We start from the raw sequence: 26,311 nt of genomic DNA on the forward strand, positions 1-26,311 counted from the left end.
TGGCTGCCGGTTGGCGATCGTGCTCGCGCTCGCGCGCGATTCAACGGCTGGAAAGAAGGACGGAGAAGCGTGTAATAAGGTGTTCTCGCGAACCTCTCGGCGAATTCCTAGGAGGAGAGGAGAACACGGGCGGAGCCGGGTGCTGATCGTTCGGGCGGAGCTTGGCTCGGCCTGGGAACCGCCTACCCAGCAGGAATCGCCTTTTCTCTCCCTCTGGAATCGGTCGCCCCAACGTTGGTCTCTCACCCCGAGCGAGTCGAGTGGCGCGCGTTCTCTCCCGCCGCCCCGTGTCTCGCCGCGCGCGCGTCGCGGACGATCGAGCACTCGAGCGAGTCGCGAAGCGCCGGGGGTGGGGGCCGAAACGAGAAGCCGGCCGCCGGTGGCGCGGGTCAGTCTGTCGGGCAACCGGTCGCTCTCTCGTTTCTCGCTCTGTCCGCGCTCTCCGCTCGACTCGAGCGTTCTCCACGCTCCGAGACTCGATACGCGACACTCGAATCGAAATTTCGAACGCCGAACCTCGAATCCGAACCCGATCTCTATCTCTGTCTCTATCTCTAGCTCTCTAGCTCTCTGTCTATCTCTCTTTCTCTATCGGAGCAAGTGTCGTCGTCCATCGTCTGTCATATCGAGAGCGTATCGTGCGTTTTTCCGCGTACAAGTGTGTCGGAATTATTTACGGGCAAAGTTCACCGATCGCGCCGCCCGTTTGCCCGCCGTTTTGTGAACTCGTCGAATCCTGGTGTCCGTAGCGATGCGCGCGCCTCGTCGCGCACTCGGACGATCGACTTAACCCCGGCTCGTGAGTACCGCGAGTCGACGACCCCTTGCAGAGGTGCGGTTTCCCTACCGGTCGTCGAGAACGATCGTCCTCGTCGATTGTTCCATCTGGCGCTCGATCGGAAGAGTGCGGAAGAATGCGGGAAAGCCCGTTGGAGATGATCGGTGGGCAGGTAACGACTGTTCTCGGAACGAACCGACGACCGATCTCCTCTCGATAATAGTTGACAGACGAGCGAGGTTCGGGAAGCAGAGCGCGAGGTGATGTTGCTGGAGTCGCGAAATCTCGCCGGCAGGAAGAGAAACGGATTGACGCTGTCTTCGTTCGGTGGTGGAGGTGGCGGCTGCGGGGGTGGAGGCGGAGGTGGAGGAGGAGGAGGAGGAGGAGGAGGAGGAGGAGGTGGCGGCGGCTGCGGTGGTGCCGGCAGCGAGGAAGACGACGAAGAATCTCGACATCTGTTTCTTGGAAGAAAAATGCAGACCGAGGGTGCCACCGCCTCCGCGGTTTCCGCCGGCTTGTCACCCGGCTGCACGCGCGACGATGGCGACGAGAGCTCCAGCCCTTCGCCGAACGGTAGCCTCTTGAACAATCTCAACAACAACTGCAACTCGAACCGCCAATGCGCCACCGACTTTAGCATCGCGGCCATCATGGCCCGCGATTCTAGACAACAGCAGCAACAGCAACAGCAACAGCAACAGCAACAGCAACAGCAGCAGCAGCAACAGTCGCAGACGTCACCGTCGCAGCAGCAACAGCAGCAGCAACAGCAGCCGCTTCAGCAGCAAACCCAGTCGCAATCGCAGCAACCGTATCATCATCGCCAGTTGCAGCAACAGGCCGTCGGCGGAGGGAAATTGCATCAACACGGTGAGCTATTCCCTTCCATCCTTTTTTCCAATCGTAGAAAATTCGATCGTTGCCGTGACTCGAAAAGATTTTCTTTCCCTCGAACTTCAGTTTCGTTCGCGTTCCCACGTAACAACGGAAGAATCCAATTATCGGTTATCCGTGGTCGTTGTTCGCTCTCTCTCTCTCTCTCTCTCTCTCTCTGTCAAGGTCTGAATCTTGGCGACGAAAAACACAAAAATGCGGGGGGGGGGGGGGAGAAAGATGGCGAGCACGAGGCGTTACATTTGCCACGGAAATTAATCGGAGACGCGAGGAACGCGTTGTTTCTCGAAGGTTGCTCTCGAGAATGGGCGATGGACGGGAAAGCGGCGAGGCAAGGAGAAAAAGGGGAGAAGAAAAGAGGCGAGACACGGCGCGACGGTGGCGTGGTTAATGAATTATTTAGCGGCGAAGATTGTGAATGAAACTGCGTGTAGCCGGAGGGGGTTGGGATCTGGACGCGCGTTAATTCGCCCGTGCGAGAAACGGCCGGTTTCGCGCAGCCAGGTGAGGTGTCTCATCGGAATTCTGGAAACGGCCGTTGTGGTTGCTCTCTCTCTCTCTCTCTCTCTCTCTCAGCCAGACGTCCGAACGAGACTCGACGGTGTTTGGTTTCATCATCGCGTATCTTGGACGCCCGCGGCGAATAATCGCCCACGAAGATTCTACGCGGACGAAAATTTACGGTTGGCCACGGTGCAATTCACCCACGGAAACGGACCGTCGTTCCCAAATAAACTTTGGGTAAACTGCGCGATGAATCGACCGTGGTTCTCGTGTGCGTGCACGTGTGTTGGACACGCGCGACTACTCTTCTCCTCCTCCTCCTCCTCCTCCTCCTCCTCTTTCTCCACCTTCTCTCTTCCTCCTTCTCCTCCACCTCCTAGTTCGCCGCTTCGCTGCCAGACTTTACCTTGGAAATTGTTAAATAAATCGCCAATCCGAAACTCACGAGCCCCTCGGCTCGTTAATCGACGACGAATCATCCTTCTCCGTGGCTCGCGTTTCGGTAGCGTGTCCGTGGACGTCCGTGATTAACCGTTTCCGTGCGAATTTCGCCTGACCGTTTGAAAGCGCTCCGATTTGGAGAACTTGATGGACGACGCTTGTTGCCGGTTTATCTAGAAACGAACGGGTAGCCGCTTGTCGTCGGTGTAAATACGCGCGACTCGACGCCAAACGTTAATTACAATAATTGATCAATGACCGGGGGAGCTAAGGCGAAGTTGGAAACTTTTGTTCGGGCGTACGGTAGAATTCCCCCGGTTTTATAAACTTCGTTCGTTTGAATGAAATTTTTGGTAGCGTCCGAGTCTCGAGACCGTGTCGATTTGTTGCAGCTGAAACGCGAGCTTTCCTAACGAAAAGTCACTGATAACGAGGAGAATTGGCCGAATTCTTGTTATTACATGAATTATTTGAACCGCCGAGATAAGCTCATTAAAGTTTTATCGCAGAACTTTAATCGGCTCGAACGTTAATCGTAATAATTGACCAGTGACTCGCCAATTGGCTGTTAGGCAAGACTCTCAGACACTTGGGTCTAAGAGTCTGCGGAATCGTGGAAAATGTTTTGTTGATCGAGCGGATCTTACAGTGTGCAACATCAAGAATTAATTTCTAAATTTAAACTTAACCTCGGTTGATCACGTTGAAACGATAAACGATGAACACGTTGCACTTGCGAACTGCGGACATCAACGTACGAGTGTAATGCAATTGCATGTATATTCGCGCAACGAATTATTTTCTCCAAGAAACGCAGCGCTTTCTATTTTAAATTCGAGTCGACGGAGAGATTTCTTACGACGATAGACGATAAGCGGTGCCGATAAGGGAGAACGAATGATTTTTGGTCCGATTGGAACCAAGATTGACGATTTTATCGTCGTGTTTCGCCGCGATGCGGTCTATTTATATACGAAACAGGCATAAAAGAGAAAACAACATCGACATGATAATTTGCAAGGACCGCGACGATGACAAACTCTCGTCTACGACGAGATTAGGATAAAATTCTCGCTGTGTATTTTATAAATCTCACACGTCGAGTAGGTGTCCGAGTTGTATCACAGTTAGAGCCTTGTGTGAATCTTTGTTCTCTGATGTTGTACACGAGCCTCTAATATCGTACGTATATACAGAGTGTTCCGCATTTTTTCCGTACATGCTTCGGCAGTGTGTTCTACAAGTAAAAATAAGACGAAAATGTTACACAACAAAAAGTCTATAAATACTTTGTTGATAAGTTCTGACAAAAATAAGAAATATAAAAGTATATGATAATGATGTTTCTCTCAGTTCGGTACAGGGAAGAATGACATCCGTAATGTCTGTGTTAAGTAACGTAGATTGGGATATTTTTGCTGTTACGTAAAAATATCTGGATATAATTGGATGATGTAATTGTGTAAAAAATTTGCTTAATAGACAATATTCCGAAAAGATGGATTAGATTTTTATTCATGGGGCACTCTAAAAGAGAAAGTTTACAATAGTACGTGAACACAAGAGACGAATTAATTACAAAAACCAACATCGCCTGCGAAGATATCAGACAAAATCGCAACCAACTGAAATCAAGTAAAGTAAAAACAGTAAATTCAATAACTCGTCCATGTCAAATTTGTGTCGACAAAGGCCGGGCATCACTTTGAAATATAGGAGATATAGGTATATTTAGCAGCGGTTAAATCATATTTTGAATTTTCGTCATAAATTCTTAACAACATTATTTATGGACTTTTTGTTGTGTAACAACATTTTTAGTCTTATTTTTACTTGTAGAACAACGTACGAAAAAATGCGCGACACTCTGTATATACAGTGAGCAACGAAAGTATTATTAAAAATTATATTATGAAAGTATTACTAAAGTATTATAAAGTATTACCAAAAAGTTAGTCAGTAGTATAGAAAATCGTCTTCGAGAGTTTAATTAAAGCCAAGAGTGGCCCAACTAGATATTAAAATGCAATATAATCACATATATTGCATTCTATCATGATTCATGACTGTTAGAATTGCGTTCGAATACTTTCGTTATGCCTCATATGCACTCATCCGTGAAAAATGTTGTGCAATTTGTTTACCCACGATTTAATTTTTCTCCAACTTTGCATACATTTAGCAAATGTATATGCAATAGTATAAAAACAATTTGCTTCAATAAATTGCAATTTATTATACAATTTCTGTATAATCAATTATTTTCTATTGTGCCGTTCGAATACTTTCGTTGCTCTCTGTATGTACAAATGTATTTGTATTATATTATACGCACGTGCATATTTATCCGCAGGATACGTCACTTACCATAAAATGAAATACAGAAACAAATGATGGTTAAATTTGAAAAAAGACGGAATTGGTATAAATGGGAAGTTGTCGGAGGTGACGCTGTTACAAACGGAATCGTGAAAAAGATCAATTTTCTTGTCGACTGATATACATAATTATACAATTTGCGAGATTACTACATCTCCCGCGTGATTGTTAGACGAACGACGGTAGATGAGAAAATCTGGCAGCGTATTTTCAACGATTCAGGAACTTGGGATGTGCAATTAGCGTTGCCGCGATGCACATTACGCGCAAACATGATATCGCGGGATAATTAATAATCGAACGTCGCGTCGGCAAAAATGAGTGGTAGATAACGGATGATTCTGATAATACGACAATTCTAATATTAAAATGTTCCAAAAATATATCAGGATCATATATATCACGATCATCCGGTTACACAGCAGACACAGTAACAAATGATCCTCTAGTTACCAGCGGATAAGTAACAGATTGTCTTCAAGTTACTAAAAGACACAGTGGTAAATGATCCTCTAATTACCGACCGGATGCTCCGTTCTGATAACATTCGAGCGTTAAGAACTAGGGAGGATCCACGTTTCGATCGATCCTCGCAAACTATCGATAATCGTTCGCAAGGATGGCACCAGGTTCCAGGACGATACGGTCGGCGAAACGAGGCGATACGGTTCGTTCAGCCGGAATATTACAACGTCGTTGCTCGAGTAAAACCATCTGATCGTTGTGCGTAGTTTCAATCAGAGGCAGAGGTAGAAAGCACGGATAGAGTCACGGTGATTCGCTCGACGTCGACTCGAAACGGTTGTCAGTGATGCACAACTCTTCTACACGCGGAATCGTGTCCAACTCGACTTTGCCTTCGGTCGAGGAACGTCTAACGACCGACAATTCTCCGCAATTTTGCGAAACACGAGGCGAGAAAAACAACCAGCCAGCGGCTTGTCAAATTGTTTCGCTTTCGTTCTGACAGAAACTTCCAAAGGATAAAAGGTCGCGTTTGATCGAAAGAACGCTTCCGATTAATTCGCGAACAAACAAAACGCTTCTTTTTTAATCGCACGTCGACAGATTGACCGATTTGATCAGAGTCTCGCTTTGTTCCTTTCAGCTGGCCACGCTGTGAGGAAAGCTTGAGATTTCCCGCATTTTTGACAATCGAGGCGGAGATAGCAGAGAACAATTTGCAGATTTCGTAGATTGAGTTGATCGAGAAGGTCTTTCTTATTATCGGTGTTGATATAATAGATCGAATCTCATTGTTTGTGTCACTCTTGTGACGAAGAAAGAGAGCACCCGATCGTTCTTAAGACGCGACGGAACTCTGCACCTTGATCGAATCGAGAGGTGCAATTGATTAAAAACAGCAGCGATATGGAATTGCCGAGGAAATTCGTGGCCGTATTAAAAACACCTGGATTTTTCGACGTGTAACTGTCATAATAAAACAAAGTAAGGCTCGAAACTGTTCGTCAGTTGTGTCTATGAGAGAGTGTTAATGCAACACGTGTATTAGTCACTGAGAAAAGCGCGCAAGTTATCGGCTGTTTGCGAACATTAGTGAAGATTCTGTTATGTACAAGCTACGTGCAAACAAATGTGAACATCAATGGGGGGGGGGGGCAAATTTTTAACAGAAAACAGCTAAACTCATTTGTCTGTAGTTCCCTGTGACTTTTGGTTCTTCCCAAAATTGAACACAGATCTGACGGAGATTTGACAACACTATCATATGTTCACGAAGCATCCGGAAAGTATTTCAAAAGATTCGTTTAAAAAAAATGTCATCGCCAATATGGAAGATCCATCGACAGGAGTTTACAAACAGTTGAATATTTCGAAGAATATTTTTTGATGCAAAAGGGTGCAATGATATCGTAACATTTTCCAGCACTCGTGCATAAAATGGTTGGAAGGTTAAGCTTTCGAGAGCTAATTTTGGTGTTAACCTGATTAGAGACGAGTGATCGACTTGCACCGCTTCTGGATTAAACAGTTCGTGCCGTGCCTGGTGGAAGCATCGAAACGGACACGTCTGGGTGGCATGAATCACGAGAATGGTCCAAAAGAACGACATTGTCCGACAGCCGAGGCGAGAACGAGAAGGAGAGGACGCGCGGAGGTTCTCGTAGATCTCGTGGGAGGACATTAGCTGGTGGGACGCGTTTCAATCTGTCCTGGTTTGCGTCTTTGATCCGGGCGGCGTGCGGACTCGCAACCGTAACTCACTTGACGAGGCCGCTCGTAAACTCGCGGTGAGACTCGTGCCGAACCGGCAGCAGAAGGCGGCAGCCACGGACCGTTCCGGCGACTCGTCATCCGTTTCGTCAGTCGTTTAACACCGCCGTTCGCCGTGTCGAATAAAAATACGCAGATGACAGACCACACATTGAGCGGCAACGTTCTCTGACCGGCCAATTAGCCGCTACGGCCTCGCGAAAACTCCCGTTTAAACAGTTATTCGCGTTTTGCGCGACAACACCTTCGTGCCCACCGCCCACGCCGCTTCCGCTGACACTCTGCGGCGGCCATCGTTCCGCGTCTTTTTTTTTTGCCCTGCGTGCAATTCGAGTGCCATCTTCTTCAGCAGAGGAATGCAGTTGCCGCGATGGAAAAGTCACCACGCTTTTCCAACCCGATTCCGGCCGTTGAACTCGGTTCAGCGTCGAACATTAACAGCTCGAAAGGCGAAAACGATTAATGTTTGGGCCGGACGTCTAGTAGAATTTAAAGACCTGAACGTAATTACTCTTAAAACACGCGCATACATATTTAAATACATTATTAATATCAATTTTTTTCATAATTGGTCACTTGGTCACTTGCGTTTGTGTCCTTTCCGGCACGCACTGTTTTCTTTATTTTGGGACGATCTGAATCTACATGGTGCATTTCTCACTGATGTTCCAACATAGAAAGGTTGCTCGATCTTCAACTTATTGCACACAAACAACAGTTTCATTGTTCATGCTTGACACGCAGTGATAATTATTAATGTTTACGTGTAGAGTAGGGCAATAGTAATTGATAAAATTGTTATCCCGTAATTAAATTCTGTTCAGAGCCTATAAAATTCACTGAGAAGTTTCGTCCTAAGTTTTTAGCCAGTAAGCTGTAGCAACGACCCACTACTTTTTATAGCAACTTGCATAAAAAATCGGCGAAAACAATTAATGTTTGGGCCGGACGTCTAGTAGAATTTAAAGGCCTGAACGTAATTACTCTTAAAACACGCATTATATTTAAATACATTATTAATATCAATTTTTTTCATAATTGGTCACTTGGTCACTTGCGTTTGTGTCCTTTCCGGCACGCACTGTTTTCTTTATCGTGTTCTTTATTTTGGGACGATCTGAATCTACATGGTGCATTTCTCACTGATGTTCCAACATAGAAAGATTGCTCGATCTTCAACTTATTGCACACGAACAACAGTTTCATTGTTCATGCTTGATACGCAGTGATAATTATTAATGTCTACGTGTAGAGTAGGGCAATAGTAATTGATAAAATTGTTATCCCGTGTAATTAAATTCTGTTCAGAGCCTATAAAATTCACTGAGAATTTTCGTCCTAAGTTTTTAGCCAGTAAGCTGTAGCAACGACCCGCTACTTTTTATAGCGACTTGCACCAGAAAAAGAAATCGGCAAAATCTGAACAAACATGAATCCGTGAAAAATGGAAGAAGACAGAAATCACCAAACATACGTAAACAAATAAACATAAACAAAAGACACGTGAAACTCGTTGTAATAAACAGTGAGTGAGATCACGCGACGCCATAGCTGCGTTTACCATCGCTGAGAAGTCTACACGACGGCACAGTAGCGCCGAGAAGGAAAGGAAGAAACGAAGAAGATAAAAAGAAGAAAACCACCGTGAAACGCACAGCCGAAGCACAACGAGCAGCTTCTTTCTTTTTTCTCTCTCGCCCTCGAGAGCGAGGAGAATCGCTTTAACGAGCGAAAGTAATTTTTAAGCATGCCGCGTTAAGTGAAACACCCGGTTAAGTAAAGCTATCGACGTAGAGAATCTCCCGCGTAAATAGTTGGCAAAACGTACGACGTTTATTATTAATTTGTTCGCGATCATCCGGTTTTATCGGGTGTCGGAAGTTAATCGTCCGGCCGATCGAAAGGAACTGCCCTGACGATAATTGCCAGCCGGTGAAACTTGCGTTCGATTTGCGCTCGTTCGTTGTTCGATCGATCGATCGGGAAAGAGGAATAATACAGGCAGCGAACGAGCTCGCCTTGTTCGCCTATCCGAGCGGATTTCGCGGGAGTTGTCCACGGGGGGTTGTTCTATTTTAGCGAACGGCCGATCGAGCGCTTCCTAACTTTGCGCGGTTGTTTCGAAGATGGGACAAATGGCGGCTGTCGGCAACGTGAAAAGAACTCATCGCGATCTAATGAATTTCCGATCTGCGATTGAAATGATTCTTCAATTTGTATGCTGAAGCAGTTCCTAACTTTATGAGAAACTTTATCGGTAATATTGTCGATCACTGGATATCATAAAAAAGTAAGAATATTTAGTCGAGTGACTGAACAATTAAAGATAACGTGCGCCTAGAGAGCTAACTTTTGCTGTGAAATTTGCTTTATATCCACGCTCTGTTGTTTTGTAAGCCACTTTGCGTTAATCCATGACAATTTTCTGTGATATACAGGTATCGAATTACGTTCATAGTATAGATAATAGTTTCGACTTGAGAAGTAAAGCTCGTTAAATTTCCAAAGTCTGAAATTTCCATTTCTTTAAAATTCCAGATTGACAAATATCAATTTACTGTGACGCAGTTACGATGCTTTGTGTCTGACACAACGTGGCGAGTTGCAGCAACAAAAATCAGCTCGTCTAAAAAAAAAAAAAAGATCGCAAGAATAAAGAATAATTGCAAGACAAGGGATTAAACGTCCCTTTTCTTCTTAAAAGTTTCCACCTTTATTGATTCCGTACTACGAAATCTTGATTTCGGGCCAGCGTGCGGTCCCTCGGGGATCGAACGCGTTTACACGCGCCCGCTTTAGACGATGGCGTCGCTGTCCAATTTCGGAAATTGCAACCGGCAAGAGACAAATTGAAAACCGATGGCGGGAGTGAGGTATCCGCGTGAGAGCGGACAGCAGCGTCCATCGTCGTCGTCGTCGTTTTACCTTGGCCGGAAAGATTGTAATTTCACGAACCGCTGCTACTTGGTCGGGATAATAACGTTAAACTAAAGTAACCTCCGTCGTAAGTGGATAATTATCCTTTAACAGCCGCTATCGCGGCGTCGTTATTGTCTCGGCCGGGGAAGGGGAAATACGCGGCCGCCGCCGCGGCGTTGCTTTAACGAATGATGAGCCAGGGAAGAAGAGGGAAAAAAAAGAAAAAAAAAAAAAAGAAAGAGATTAGGATGGTCTAGTCTGTCTAGGCGTCGTACAAAATACGGAATAAACGATCCTTGAATATCGATTAATTATACGAGCGCGTAGAGAATTACGATTTGCTATCGCTTTCGGATTGGATCGATGTCTGTTTATGCAGCCCCCAGCCACTCGAGTCGGCACCGCTCGTAATTTTCAATGTTTCAGTAAAATCGAACGGCTCGCGATTTAATAATCAATTTTATAATTTACAGTAATCAATTTTATTAACTGTTAAAAGTTAATAAATCGATACAGTGTACGTAGTATCGTATACTACGTATATTAATACTTCAGTCGTTTAAGCTATTCAATATTTATTTTTACTAGAAACCAGTAGGATTAAAAAAAATGCAAAGTAGTCTTAATTCAGCAGTCAGAAGCTGTGACTAGACTATGGGATAGACTTTATACAATTGTTTTTGTCACTAAATAGATACACTCTATTAAATATTATCTCCTTTATGTCAGTAGCATGAACGTACGATTCGGTCAATTAAGAATTGAAGAATGTAAGAATTCACGATTAAATCTGAAAACAGCAAAGCGACGCACATTCGCGAATCGAGCAAACGATGTAACATCGTTTGCTGCGCAACATGTACAGATGATTGTTATTTTGTTACAAAGCAGAGAAAAATCAAAGCTCTAAAAAAAGAAAAAAAAAAGAAAAAAAAAAGATAATTTGTGCTTCCGACACAAAGGAGACGATATTGTAACAGCTTTCGATACGTGCATTCTGATACCACCAAATTCTTTATAAATGCATGAAAGCACGCGGTTTGGCCGACCGATCGAGTGATTCGCGTGATTGTGTTTACGCAACTTGCGAAACCGACAATCGAGACGGCTGTTAATTATCGGGGGAAACGAGTATCATTGTGTCGCGGGACGCGGTTTTCGCAAGACGTTAGCCTACGAATTACTACTCGGTATAACGGCAATTTTCTTTTTCGTGCCAGTTTTAACCGCAGAGCGTGCTCGTGGCTGTTTGTTGCGGCTGAGAATCTTCCGATACACAGATGTACGAGAATTATCTTTCGTTTTCTCGGCAACTATCACGCGCGCGCGATATTTCGACACGATGATTAATTAATCGCGACAAAAATCGAGTTACAAATTCTCATCCGTCATCGGTGAACGACTCGAGTCGGTTTCCGGCTTCGTTCTTCTTCCATTTCTTTCTCTTTTTTTTTTTTTTTTTTTTTTGCTCCAACCCGTAACGAGCTTTAAACGCACGCTCTAATTATCGTTCGCGTGTTTTTCCTTTTCTTTCATTTCAGAAAGGGAACCGAGCGTCTCTGGCGTGGTCCGTTCCGGTGCACCACCGATTCAGGAAACGATCGTCGCGGAAGACGATCCGGAGACGGACGACGCCGGAAGCACCAGCGGCAAGGCAGCATCTCCCGTGAATCCTCTTCTTCAGGAACGGACCAACTGCGAAGAGCTCAAGCACGTGATGTGTCATCTAGAGACGAAGGACTTGTGGGATAAATTCAACGAACTGGGCACCGAGATGATTATCACGAAAACTGGCAGGTAAGATCCTCGCAATCATGCGAATGTTACGTCGATGATTTGAAAAGAGAGTAAAGGAAGAGAGGGATCGAAACATTTGCAAGTAAACTCTTGTTCGACTTCGCTTATTAAACCACCGATGTCTGTCTGTGACAGAAAAGAGACAATTAGTTAAGAATCCGAGGGAATCTATCTATCGTAATTTAATTTAATTCAATTTGATGCAACGCAACAGCTGAAACAAACGCACAACTTGGCGACAATTGTGAAACGCGTATATAAATAAATAACTTGAAAGTGTTGAACGAGAGACGTGCAACAATGAAGAAAGCAGTGACAGTCGCGCGTGCAACCGTGGTTGATTAAATCGTCCCTAAATCGTATTTTTCCTCGCGTACGTCGGCGCGGAGAAGAAAGTCGAAGGAAAATCACGAACGAGGAAAACAGCCCGGAAACGGTCGGGGCAGCGACGTAGTTTTCGAGACAACGTTATCGCGAGGGTGCGCGGAGAGGAGAGTTGGGAAAGGGAGGCGAACACGAACACGAACACGAACACGAAGAAAGGACGAGAGCGACGCGACGCGGCGGACGCGCACCTAATTGCCCGCCACGACGGCAACATCCGTGCTGCTCCTGCTCGATGTTCGCCGATTCCCAAAGGGGCTCCACTACCCTACTGCGCGTTTACCCGCGCGTTAGTAATTAGATCTGCGCCGCGACGTTGCTCGTCGCACCCTTCACCCTCGTCAACTTATCGTCCCCCGCCGGGCTCCGACCTTACACCGCTCCACGCCACCCTCCGCCGCCTTTGCCACCGCCTCTCTGCCCCTTACTCTGCCTCCGCCTCCGTCTTCGCCGATGCTGCTTCCGCCTCCGGCCTCCGCCCCATACCGCATCCCCCGCAAGGGTTCCTACCCTCACTTTCTCTCTCTCTCTCTCTCTCTCTCTCTCTCTCTTGTTTCCCGTTATTTGCAGAAGAGGCTCAACTTCCCCTTCCTTCCTCGCCCTCTCCGTTTCTTTCCTTCACCTCGTCCTCGCCTCCCATCCAGAAAATTCTCCCTTCTCGCGCGCGCTCAACTCTCCCCTGTCCTCGAGGAACCGGTGGCGTGCGGCAGGTCGTGTTGCGCTCGCCAAGTGGGCGTGAACGTTCCCTCGAAGGAGGGAATTTGCCAAGCTTTTCGTAAAGCTTCTAACGACGACGTCCGTCCGTCGACGAAAGAATCGTCGTTCGCATGGTTTCGATCGGGGCGAAGAGGGGGGGGGGGCAGAAAGGGTGAAAGGGTTTAGAGGGGGGGGGGGAGAGGCGATGGAAAAACCGAAGGTGTCTCAGGATGAGAGGAAGCCCCCGAACGGGGGTTAGACACGTTGAATCCGTGTGCACGGATTGAGGGAGCGGAGGAGGGGGAGAAGAGGGTTGTAGTAAGAGGCAGAAGGTGGAATCGAAGAGGCTAGCTTCTCCCGCGAGGCGAGTTCAATTCATTAACAAAGGACGGGTTGATAAATAAAAGCATTACTCACGCTCGTGGCGCTGGCGGGATGAATGCATACCGAGTCGACAAGGACCGAGGAGAAGACGTAGATAAGATCGGCGGGTGTCCCCGCGTTTTAGTGGTCGAGCAGCGGGGGGCCCGACACGGTATTAATGTTTGGCCTCCGAGGCAAAACATTCACGCCGAGGCTTCATCCTCTGCCCCCTCTGATTCTGAACGCCTCCCGCCACCCCCTCCCCCTCTCTGCCTGCTGGTTCTTTTGGTACCCGCGAACCTGCCACCACCTCACGGTGTCCGCTTCGATGTTGGCGCGTTAACGTCCTGAAATCGGCGTGGACGGTTTTCGACCACCGATCATCCTTTTTCTCCCCTCCTCCTCCTCCTCCTCCTCCTCCTCTATCTCTCTCTTTTTCAGTTGAGTTGTTTCTTTCGCAGGAGAATGTTCCCAACGTGCAGAGTGTCGTTCAACGGGCTGAAGGCGGACAGCCGATACGCGGTACTGATGGACATCGTTCCGGTGGATAACAAGAGGTATCGGTACGCGTATCACAGGAGCTCGTGGCTGGTAGCCGGTAAGGCCGATCCACCGGCGCCCGCTCGCCTCTACGTGCACCCGGACTCACCTTTCACGGGCGAGCAGCTTCGAAAGCAGGTCGTCTCGTTCGAAAAAGTCAAGCTGACCAACAACGACATGGACAGGCACGGGCACGTGAGTAGCACTTTACGAGCAGACCACGAATTTCCCTCGTAATTCGATCAATCGGTGCTTGTTGTTTCCAGTTGCGATTCGTCTCGTTCGATTCTCGCGCGCGAACGCGTTTTGTGTTTTTTAACGACGCGTGCTGAACAACCGCGTCGCCTCGATCGAATTGGTCGGCTGGCGTGGCAACGGTCGCGACATTCTGGTATTCGAATTTCTCTCTCCGTCGATGACGAGGGGCAACAGCTACGACTCCTTAATTCATCGGATGACTGACGTAAATAGAAACCCCGATCGTGGCCACGGTTTCTTCACGGTACTCATTTTGTATTCGGGATGTTACACGGTTGCCCGGGCGAAGGCAAAGTGATTCTTTTGAATGGTCGTCCGAGGAACGTCCCGAGGAGCGGCAAAGTGCTCCTAATTCATAACGCTTTTTCTTCTCCCGACGAAATCCTCTCCGTATCGTCGTCCGTATCTATCGTTTCCCCGAGGCGATAGAACGAGTCAAAGGCGGACGGAGATCGGAGCGGCGAGAATCGGCTCACCTCTTGGAACCGACGTAAAGACCAGAGGAGAGAGGGTGAGGATCACGCAGCGGTAGCAGACTCTCGCGTCCGATATAAACGCGGACGCGATCGCGCTCGTTGCTTTTCGTTTATTATACAAACGAAAAGCACGTTGGAAATGTAGACGCATGATAAGACGCATGTGTGGAAACGTGTTCTATACGTTTCGCGTGAGTGTGACAGGGCTCTTTGATCTAGACATTTATTATATCCCTCCCTCCGATCCGAAGATCCGCAACAGGGCAGTTAGATCCGACGATAACCATCCCGACGTCGGAACGTTCGATTCACTGGTTATCTCTCGCGCGCGTAACTACAGTTGCGTCAGCTCTACACTCGCGATAAATAACACCCTCGTTTCTGCTGTGTTTTTTTTTTTTTTTTTTTTTAAACTAACCAAACGAATCGCGCGAAAGAATTCATTTCAACCAAACGCGAACCTTCTGACGGATTTATTCGTAACGATGATTCCAGCTGGTGTTGAACTCGATGCACAAATACCAGCCGAGGATTCACCTGGTGAAGCGGCCGGAGTCGGGCACCGCCAAGCCAATAACGGACCTCGAGAAGGAACCTCACAAGACCTTCATATTCCCAGAGGCGATATTCACCGCTGTCACCGCCTATCAGAATCAACTCGTAAGTCTCGCTTTGTTTCTCGCTACCGCTACATTCCTTTCGTCCTCCATCCTCCATCCTCCTCCACCTCCTCCGCCTCCTCTTCCCTCCTTTCATCCTTCCCTCGGCCCCTTTTCACTTCTTCTTTTTCTCACGCGATCCTCGAGCCGAGTCGGCCGAGATCTGCCCCTCGTCGTGACGCAATGCGTCTCTCCCACGTGCCCCCGGGACTGGTTCTCCCCCCTCCCCCTCCCTCTTCTTCGCATCGGATAATCGTTTCCTCTCCAACGCCGATTGAAACGTACAAATTGTCTCCCTCTCGATCCGATTCGACCGCCACCGCGAATCTTTCACTTCCCTCGACGCGACGTTTAAATTACCAGCGGACTTCAGCGTTTCTCGCGGAGCAGACGGTGGTTTCCCGCTCGGAATCTCCGCCGGCGAACGCGCGATGCAATGCGAGAACGAAGAGAAGTGGTTGGCGGCATAGTAGATAGGCGGCCGTAGATTTAACCTCGCGACGATTCTTCTTGCGCGCGTCCGACCACGGAGATTCCTCCTCCATGGGTTCGGAGCGCGAGAAAAGGGCGAGTGAGCGCAATCGTATTTTACGATAGTCGTTTAGCAGCGACCGCCTGGTGTGTGGTCCCGGTCGTTCGCGGTCGTTCGCATTCCACCGGCGTCGCGATGCCCGATTTCTCCATGCGGGGATCGCGGTTTTCGAACGTGTACTAAAATACGCGCGTGGCACGTGAAACGTGCGTCGAGGAATTAAGGATCCGTGTTCTTAGTAGTATGCCCAGTGTAGAGCGCGGCTACGCGAACCGTGTTCAATCGAGGAATCGGGGGCTGACTCGAGTGACATTGTGCATTCCGCGGCTCTCTATAAACGTCGACGAGGCATGTTCCTGTTTCAAACATTGCGTTCTACGTTTCACAATTTTCACGGTAGCATGATTGGGGAAAAGGAGTTCCAATCGAATTGCAAATTTTCGTTTCTTCAAATCGAAGATCAACTCTGTGACAATACTTTTTCCATATCCGAGCTTGCGATAATAACCAAGAAGATCGAGGAAAGACCATTGACGCGCACGTCGAGAACTTTTTTGTCCCAAATTGCAACATTTACTCAGTTTCAAGACTGTTATACTTAAACGTGATACCCAGGCAAGACAAATAACAAGTTTTATTACATCTTAATGATTTCTATCCAGTGATGTCATACCGACCGTGTTCGAAAGAAAGAGGAAGCGAACGAATTCTTGTATACGGTGCTCGGTCACTCGTTACGGTCCGCGAACCGGGTGTCAAAGCAAGGGATTGAACTGCTGCTTCGGTTCTTTTCTCCGACGACGCACGATCGAGGGTGAACGACTGCCTCCTTTTCGGGACGATGACGAGAGAAGCGAGGACCGCGTCGCGGGCCGAAAACGCTGTGATAACGACCAGAGACGAGGACAAAGAACGTTCCGAGATACGAAAAAAAGGGAGGACGAAGAAGAAACGTTGGCGCGCGAGGCCGAGAACAGTGGGAACGGACGTTGTCGGCGGTTGAACGGCGGTTGGATGGGGAGGAAAGGAGAGAGTGTCGGGTCGAGGTAATTGCCGAGGCATCTCTTCGCACCTCATCATCGTCATCAACGGCTCCGACGTTCTCTCGTGGTTGTCGCGTACGACGAGGGTGGGTCGTCGAACGCGGACCACCCGTTAGCGCTTTGAACCAACTCTCTGCAGCTTTCGTCGATCTTCGAGTTTTCTTCCTTTGTTAAAGAGGAAGAATCACTCGAATCATCGGAAATCGCTAAACGAGCTTTCGCTTCTCTCCTCCTAGTTACAGTTTTGCGTCTTGTTCAACAGCTACGGCAACAACGACGATGACGACGACGATTCTGGCTGAGTTTCGCGCGAACCGAGGATCCCGATCGCGTGGTTCGATCGAGGGAAATGTAAAAAGAAGAGAAAAGAGACGTGCGTTGAAAATAGAGATGTCTGTCTCACGTGTGCAACTCTCAGTCTTGATTTTTGATCCACTGGTATCTCCGTTCTGTGAATAATTTATTTCTACTACGCGTGTATTTAAATCCCGGGTCAAGTGCCACATTTGTTTCAAAACTGGAAATATCGAATGACGTTTTGTGCAAAGAAGAAAATCCATAAAGTATCACTAACAGAAAAACAGCGTCATACTTTGCCCGATCGAGGAATCTTTGCATTAAAGATCGTTTATCTGTAACATTCGGGTGCTCTTTGAACTGACAGAAGAAAACCAACGAAACAGAAGAACAACAGAAACTTGTGTGATGTTCCATTATAATCAGGCGAAATGCGCGACCCAAACTAAACAATAAGCTAAACTAGCGCGTAAAGATCAAAATTCTATTGTCTAAAGTTCTATTAGATATTTTTCAACAAATGCTAACATTCCAAATTCGCGTAAGAAGGCTTACAATCAACCAGTTCGCGTCGAAATTCATTGGTCACAGTTCGTGGTTTTCCGATCGGTCGTCGTTATCGCTCTCTCTCGACGATTGTCTGTCGTCGTTGTTCCGTCTGGCCTCTCGCGCTCGTCATCGTCTCTCGAGAGGGTGTAGGCTCGTTTAGCAGGGACCAGCTTCTTTTTTTCCTTCCCCGTTGCCAGCCACTTCCCGTGTACCAACTACTACGTATCGTTGCGGACGGTTTTTGTCTTCCTCTTGTCCCACTCTCTCTCTCTCTCTCTCTCTCTCTCTCGTAACGACCTCTAACACCAACTCGATTCGTCTTTCTCGCTCGCACGCGTCATAATTCATAACCTAACTGCCGTTCTTCTTCCCTCTGGCCACGCTCTCGCCGTTGGTATTCCTCTCCATCCGTTCTGCCGGCTCCTTATCGCCAGCTGATGTCTCCTCGCCCTCTCTCCTTTCGCTCCGTCTTCGTTTTCGCTCCGGACTCTCTCCCACGCCCTGTTCCGCTTCTCCTAATCGTCCCGCTCGCGGTCGCCGTGAACGGGCCGTCGTTATCCAAAGTCGACATTTACGCCTCTGGAATGGACATAAGTTGGTACTTGTACTTTTAGGCTACCTATTTCAGGTACACACACACACACACACACGCACACATACACAAGTGTACACATAATCTCAACCGGTGCAATTTTTGATACGTTTGTTTCTGCTTCTGCACACACGTGTTCACGTGTATTTAAATACACGCGCGCAATCGTCAAAGTGCGTGAAGTTTCTCGTCCCGATCTCGTTTAAAACGCCGTTTCTTACGATACTCGGGAGCGTCAAACGCATTTGCATATCGATATAATGATTCCATCTGTCATTGCGTATAGAGAAATATGGAAATATGCCTCTGTCAGGTCGACAAAATCTCTGTCATGGTCGAAATCGTTCATCCCCTGATCGTAATATTGAACTACTGAACTAAAGAACAAGCACGATGGACCCTTTACAACACGTATGAATATATAATTTTTGTATTTTGCCAATACATCATTGGAAAACTACCGAATCGATTGTTAATTGTGAGATTTTCAATTGGAGTAATTGATTACAATTACTTGGAGCTTCGTCTCTGGTTTACGTTAAAAATCGTCCATCTATAATATTTGGAAATTTCTTCAACTAAGAGACTATATACTAGAGACTATATTAACTAAGAAAGGATGTCTAACAAAGACGTGTACATGTGTAATAAAAACTCTCTTAATAGAAAGATTCTTCTTAAGTAAATTAAATAAAAAGATACTCAATTCTTTAAAGTACACGTATTCAAAATTGCACATCTCTAGAACAACGTAGGCCATGTTTCACGCTCGTTTTGAAAATCTTTCGGATCGTTCAGGTCGTTCGAATTATCGGCTTCTCTCCAAGTTCTCCAATTTCGTTCGCTACAGAGACGAGATAACGCTTGTCAGCTCGAGAGATAATAAGTTTCTTTTAGAGCGTAACAAACCTCTGTCTTTCTCCGTCGCAACGTAACGAATCCAACACGTAATATGTACCAAAGTTTTCGATCGCATCGAGTTTTCTCCATTGACGATAACGACGATGATTCTTCTCTCATCCCATTTGTGTCACGATCATACATTGGAACACGTTACGATGGAACGTTTACGGTTTCCACGAAAAGTTTTAGTTAGTCTTCGCATCACCGATTTTTCTTAATTCATTGCACGGAAATACGTGCCGCGGATTATTAAATTATCGTCCAAGTATTATTGCCAATAACAGGAGATGTGGTGATTACAAGAAATAACAAGTTCACAAGACTGGGTTTACCGATAGAAAATTTTCCGCGTTTTCCCAATGAAATTATTACGAATGCTTCGTAACCGCGATTGAAGCAATGAAAAATTTGAACGAATCTTAAATCCACGCGTGGCGAACGATCCCAAAGTTCGATGAGATGATCGAGAAAAGCGTCGTATCGCCGGAAAGTGTGTTTCAACCTCTTGCGCTTAGTAACTGGTTGCGCGGACCATAACGAGTGACCAATAAACTAGTCGTACAATAACTCGTCGTCTTTTTGAACTCGTCGGTTTGAATATATCGCTGGATAGAAGTTACTAAGAAGAAGTTAATAAATTTGTTATTTGTTTCGCCTGGGTTTATATATTTCAATATACTTGAAACCGAGAAACGGTGGCACGTCATTCCAGTGCAAGAGGTTAAGTGTAAACGCGCCGTCTCGGCAATAATTGCCGAGTAATGGTAGTCGCGATCACAGTGATCGCGGTGGAAAATTTTCCGATAAATGCTCACGCACCTTCGCACGTTGGCTAATCAATCATGCTCGACGTTGAAACGGCGGTCAACTGTCTGCCAAGTACGTTTCCGGGAGAGAAATCGCGAAAGAAGCGACGACGAAACGAAAACGGGTGGATGAAGAGTGGAGAGAGGCAAGGGGCGAGCCGCAAGGACGCGTTAACGTGAAAAAAAAAAGAAGGACACGGAACGAGCGTGGCGCGGAAGAAGGTGGAGCGGGCGCGGAAGCAGAAGCACAGAAGAAGCGGCGAAGAGATGGCGGGACATGAGGAGGAGATGAAAGAGAAGAAAGAGAAAGAAGAGGAGGAGGAAGAAGAAGAAGAAGAAGAAGAAGCAGTCGATGGTTTTAGTGGCTGCAGGCGTCGGCTTCGGCGAGCACGAACGAAAGAAAACATAAATAATCGCGTTCAAATGAGACAGCGGCGGGAGGAGGGGAAGAGGAGGAGGTGGCCCCTCTGGAAACCACACACGGCGGCTGTGCGCGTTGGCGGCTGGCCGGTTGGCACACACGCCAGTGTGGTACTTACTTACTTACGGCCACCGGGGGACACACACGGCCACGCTTCGATGTCGAACGCCAGCTCTGCTTCGTTCGCGAGAGCTTTGTTGTTCGCGGCGACGCGGATTCACGGAGGATCGAACGAAGACGCGATGTCTCTGCGCGAAGGCAGACAGAGAAAAGGGGAGGGGTGGAGGGAAAAGAATCGTGTCAGGGAGTGAAAAAGAGGCAAAGAGAGGAGAGAAAAGTTTCGGGAGCGTGACAGCGTGCAACCGGCAGTAAATAGCGGCGGTGATGTGCGCCGAGCAGCTTCCAAGCGAGAGAGCGAGCGCGGGACCCCTTCTTCGATGAGCGCGTCTCTATTAAATCTATTATTAGTAGCAGACCGGGTGCGAAAGCATCCCTTTCAATTACCTACGGCTTCATTTCGCGGAGCGTCTGCGGAGGGAGCGTGCACCAGGCAGAATCGGGACACGCGGCAGGGGAATACTCGGGCATTCTCTCCGTTTCTCTCTCGTTTTCGATCTCGAGTTAGACTCGCGAGCGAATTATTTCATCGTTGCTAGAGCTAGTTTAATCCACAAGCTTCGAAAGCTTGACCTTCGTACTGTTCTTTTTCTTTTTTTCTCTCTCTTTTTTCGCAGAAGTGATGGAGTATGAGGCACAACTTTGCAATGTTGGTAATTTTACAAAGTGGGATGCTCGAGTAGTTTCTCGAACCTTGGATTCGTACTACTTTCGTCTCGATTGGCTCGATTTCGTTTTATTAGAAATTTGCCGGAAAATGCTCCACGTTGTCACTGGACATTTTCATTATTGAAGAAAAGAGAACCTAAATAAAAACTTGTTTGTTCTATGTATTAGCACGACTGATGAATATTTTTGGATGTTTCATATATTTTTGCACGTCACGTGTATTTCTATATCTTCATGTTTTCCATAAATGCATAAAAATTCGCAGTGTATTAATTATCACGTGTAGGAACGAAAGAAAACATAATAAGATGGGTTACGTGACACGTACACATCTAGCGTTTATACAACGCTAGAACAGGGGAAAATAATTAAATACTCTATAAAAAATAAAACGACACGAGCTGGCCGAAACCTAGCTGATTAAACCCTAAAATCATTACATTAATAAATGAAGACCGACAAACGCCGATACATAATCGTTCAATGCCAACCAAAAAATATCACCGTATCATGGATAGTAGTTGTTGAATCACCCTCGCAGTTTGATGAGTGACACTTGGCGTATTTTAAACGAACCGAAACGAATAATCTGTTTATTACGTGATTCGATCGTTCGTAACGCTAATCACTCGAATTTCTTTCGCGACAGCAACGGTTTGTAAATGAAAACGGTCGGAATTCCCCCGAGTCCGAAGAACACCGATCGGTCCCAACACACACACACATACACGCGCATACATAAAGAAACGCAACCCCACCCACGGCGTTCGCAAATTCTCTCTCAATTTTCATCGGCGCTCCGCAGCTGGACGTAATTGGCTACCTGTCGTTCGAACAGGCGAACGTTCGATCCGTCCTTAGGCCACTCGAATCCGATCCCGAGTCGCGATCTTTTGTCCGCTCCTTCTCGCTGAAAATTACTCGCTTTCATCTCTCGGCCGAGAGTTCGAGATCGCACGTCGAGAGTCTCGTAGCATCGCGTGATCGCCGCGCGTGCATTTCGCCTCGCGGATCCGCGAGTTTCGGCCCGGCCATTGAATCCGAGGTGCAGTTCCGACGAAACGCGGGGAGGGCAACGACCTTTGTTGTTCGCGCGTCGACCGGTACCGGCGACAAAAATCTCCGCGCGCTTTTTTTTTTTTTTTGTTTTCTCGCAATTCCCGTCCGATACGCGTACACGTACGCGTCGAGTAAAATATCTGGCGGGAGGCTGCGCCGTTGGCTGGCTACGATTTATACGTTCCGACGATGGTTTGGCATCGAGAGAGCGAGAGAACGAAAGGATATATCACACGGCGCGTCCACCGTGCACGCTGTAAATCGGTCTGGGAAGTGGTCCAATCGTTTGGTCGGACCGTGTCAGCGAAATCGTATAACTTGATCGCCCGTTCTAGATGGGCTAGATGGGCGTATACAATCGGCCACGGGGATTTCTTTTCTTTTCTTTTCTTTTTTTTTTTTTTTTTTTTTTCACCGGGATGAAGCGTGAAATCGTCGGGTTTTGCCGTTTCTTGGAAACGTCCGTGGGTGAATTTTGGAACGTTTGAATGTTGGAACGATACGTTATACGTAGAGCTTCGTTCATAAAATTTTTGTCAACAGATCGAATGATTCTCGTTTGGATCTGAACGTCTGAACGTCACGCGAACGAAAAATCACTGACAGAGAGGAGAATCGGTACCATCTCATCAAACTCGAGGATGAAACATCTACCTATCCTCCAATCTGTGTAGATCAAGTAATTATTTTATTTGAACAAAGTTGCGCGAGATTTCTCGAAAATATTTCCGTGTGTCGGTAGAAAGAAAAAAAGAAAAAAAAGAAAAAGAAAACGTTGCAAAGATGAAACGTGTCGTCCAACACGCGTCGTTCAATCTACTGTAAAAGGAGGAAGAAACGCGTAGCCGGTCCGCGCGTCGAGTTGCTAAATTAATCGGTGCTCGTCGCGAGGCGATGGACGCGTGGCCGAGGATCGAGGCGATCGCGGATCGAGCAAAACGAGCTGCACGATATCAAAGCGAGAAGCGGCGAGTTCGCAAAGTAGCGGACGCGAGTCGATTTCAAAGAGAGGCGTATACTGGCGAGTCGAGAGGGAACTACAGCTAGGCCGGTTGATCGTAAAACAGTGAGAGCCGAGAGGGGAAAAAGTCGCGAGGAGGAGTGTGAAGCGGAACGACAACGACAACGACGACGACGACGCGTCGAGGTCCAAGTAGCTAGACGACGAGGACGACGCTGACGGCGGAGGTGGGCCAGATGTTTGGCTAATGATGTCAGCGGAATCGTAACTAAAACCGAGGCAGCTCCGGGCTTAGCGCGGCTTAGCCTCGGCTTTGAACGAAAGAGTCTTATTACCAGGCTGCACGTGCTGCTCCTGAGCGCGAAACCGTAGGGTAATTGGACCACCCACTCGACACCGACTCTCTTTTTCCTCTCTTCCTCTCTCTCTCTCTCTCTCTCGTACACACACCCGCACATACGCGCCGGCGAGCTTTCTCCCTCTTTTTCCTGCATCCCTTCGTCGTCTCTCTTTTCCAACCTTTCCATCTTGCGCCGCCTCCCTTCTCGAGGAACCGCTAGTTTCTTTTTCGCCAGAAACGAAAATTTACGATTGCGAATGATTGTAAAAATTATACAATAACCATTTGCGGTTGCACGTCTGCGACCGAAGCAGAAAATAATTTTGATCGCAAGTCGGAGGTACCTTGGGATCCTTAACGAGGGTATACAAGTTTCATTTCGACCGCAACTCGAAATTTCTCACTTCGCGGAACATCGCGAACGATTATCAAACCTAGGTGAAGTGACATACGAAAGAAGATATCAAACGATTATTTCGAAAAATTAGAATTTTCCATTTTCCATTTTGAAAGATATTACGTATTAATGTGCCACGACGCAGCGTAAAGTACAAAATCAGAGACGTAAGAAATAATAATTAATTCCGAGCGGCGCGATACTTGTACAAAAACTAAATACCACCGCGGAGGATTATCAACGCCGTTTAAATTCATTTCCAGCTGAAAGAAAAGAAAAAAAAAAAATAGAAAAAAGTCACTTTCGTCGATTCGGTGCTACGAAATCTCGATTTGGGACCATTGCGCGACCACTGTCAGAGGAAGAAAACGTCTTCCAACCGTCGTCGAGGGTTTACGGAAGCGTGCGACGGGAAGGATCTCGTCACCGCGAGCTAATTCGACGCGTAGACTTTGACCGATGCCACCTGCCCCCGACCGTGTCGCCGCGTCGTGGGTGGCCCGATGGCGACGGTAACGCGAAACGGCCCGACACCCTCGCGGAAACGAATTAGGGTAGATTTCGGCTGCGTATCGACGAACGAGAGAGAGAGAGAGAGAGAGAGAGAGAGAGAAAGAAAGGGAGAATTCTCTTCGATGAATTTCGACAGATCGCGATTCTCCGTTCTCTCTTTTCCCCCTGCCCCCTTCGCATTTCCATCGCAAGCGCAACACGCTAGACCGTTTTCCCGGCTTCTTCTAATTTTACGAGCCGTTGACTCTCGATCGATGGAACGAACCGTTTCGAAACGGGCCGACCACCATTTTCCGATACGCGTCGTTGCCCGACGGCGCGCGAAAGATGACGCAAACGTTCACCCAGCCGAGAGAGATCGTCTAACCGTCGCGCAGAATCATCGCCCATCGCCACCCAACGGCCTGACTTTTCTCGTTTCAGATCACGAAGCTCAAGATCGACAGCAACCCGTTCGCCAAGGGGTTCCGTGACTCGTCCCGTTTGACCGACTTCGAGAGGTAAATCTAACGAGCGTGTGTGTCGCGACGGGAGGCGACGAACGCGAAACCCAACGAGAGGGCGAATACGCGCGTAATCGAGCAGCTTCCCTTTCAGGGAAACGATGGAGTCGATGCTGGCCGAGCAGCAGTCGCTGAGGTTTCCCCATCGGCTACCGTTCGAGATGGATCAGCTTCAGGCCGGCGCAGCGGCCGTGGGCAACCTCAGCCTGGAAGAGAAGGCGCTGTGGGCGGCGCGGTCGCAGATGCTGCTTCGTGCTGCCGCAGCGGTCGCCGTCAGCCCGTACGCTCAGTTGGTCGGTCCGGCGGCGCTCGTGTATCCTGGCGCCTCGTCCGCTGCTGGTACCAGCCATCAACAGCAGCAGCAACACCAACAACAACAGCAGCAACAACAACAGCAACAACAACTCGGACACCTGTGGTGGGCGTCGTCGATAGGGCCGACATTGTTCGCTGCTGCCCACCATCAACAGCAACAGCAGCAGCAACAGCAACTGGCAGGATCGAGCACACAGAGCCCAAGCACCACTGGTCCAGCGGCGCCTCGACCTCTTTATCCGTCGGCCTTGGCCTTGGCGCATCATCGTTTCTCCCCCTATCACATGGCCACTGCGGCGCCCAAATCGTCCACACCGATTGGCCCTTCTCTTTCACCTTCGCCCTCGCGAAGGGCGACACCATCGCCGACCGACAGCCTCGGCAGAGACGGCCAGGATCTGTCGCCATCGTCGTAGTCGACGTCGTCGCGGTTCCTCTCGGCGCCGCTGTATCGCGCGCGAACGGCGCTTCCACGACCACGGGACCACTCGACTCAATCCCCGTCGCGTTTACTCGTTGGAGAACTCGCGTCAGAAGAACTCGATCGGAGGAGGAGGGAGGAGGAGGAGGAAGTAGAGGAGGAAGAGGAGGAGGTGGAGGGTGAAGACGATGCAACTGTATATACGGTACGGTCGTTGTTGGATCCCCTGGCCGCGCACGTACGTGCATTCTTGTAACACCGATCAATCGTATGACGACCTTTACTGTATATAGCTATACATATATTATATACGTACGAATTCACGAGACGCTAGGTAACACCGACATCGAGTTCGTGTAACATAAGTTGTATATTTCTTATCACGACTTATCGTTATCGTTATCGTTATTTATGTTTCAAAACTCCGTGCTCGAGCCACGCGTGGAGAAACGCGGAGCTGACGGGGACTGACACACCCGAGAGGAGAGAGACACCTTGCGCGCGTTCTCCGCGCGAGAAGGAGGAAAAAAAAAAAAAAATAGCTTAAGCG

At 47.9% G+C, this 26,311-nt stretch overlaps 1 protein-coding gene across 2 annotated transcripts; it reads left to right on the plus strand.

Annotated features, from left to right (window-relative positions):
- The first annotated feature begins 381 nt into the window (after nt 1-381).
- LOC122529079 (T-box protein H15-like) lies at nt 382-25,887 on the plus strand. Of its 2 annotated transcripts, none has more exons than XM_043654863.1 (6): nt 382-1,648; nt 11,692-11,947; nt 13,852-14,125; nt 15,160-15,324; nt 24,946-25,022; nt 25,108-25,887. In XM_043654863.1, the coding sequence occupies exons 1-6, from the start codon at nt 1,042-1,044 to the stop codon at nt 25,754-25,756; spliced, it is 2,028 nt and encodes a 675-aa protein (XP_043510798.1). In that variant the 5' UTR covers nt 382-1,041; the 3' UTR covers nt 25,757-25,887. The 2 variants fall into 2 exon arrangements, with proteins under 2 accessions (XP_043510798.1, XP_043510799.1); XM_043654864.1 differs by having other exon boundaries at nt 25,120-25,887.
- Nucleotides 25,888-26,311: the final 424 nt, after the last annotated feature.

The sequence above is a fragment of the Frieseomelitta varia genome, unplaced genomic scaffold (assembly GCF_011392965.1).
Source record: "Frieseomelitta varia isolate USP_RPSP 00005682 unplaced genomic scaffold, Fvar_1.2 scaffold_277, whole genome shotgun sequence".
Lineage (NCBI taxonomy): Eukaryota > Metazoa > Arthropoda > Insecta > Hymenoptera > Apidae > Frieseomelitta > Frieseomelitta varia.

What these genes read in the sequence shown, in the direction of transcription:
- LOC122529079 (XM_043654863.1), top strand. Translation starts at nt 1,042, where the DNA reads ATGTTGCTGGAGTCGCGAAATCTCGCCGGCAGGAAGAGAAACGGATTG. An exon ending in AGGGAAATTGCATCAACACG is followed by an intron (nt 1,649 to 11,691) that starts GTGAGCTATTCC and finishes CTTTCATTTCAG; the next exon opens with AAAGGGAACCGAGCGTCTCT. An exon ending in CCGCCTATCAGAATCAACTC is followed by an intron (nt 15,325 to 24,945) that starts GTAAGTCTCGCT and finishes TTCTCGTTTCAG; the next exon opens with ATCACGAAGCTCAAGATCGA.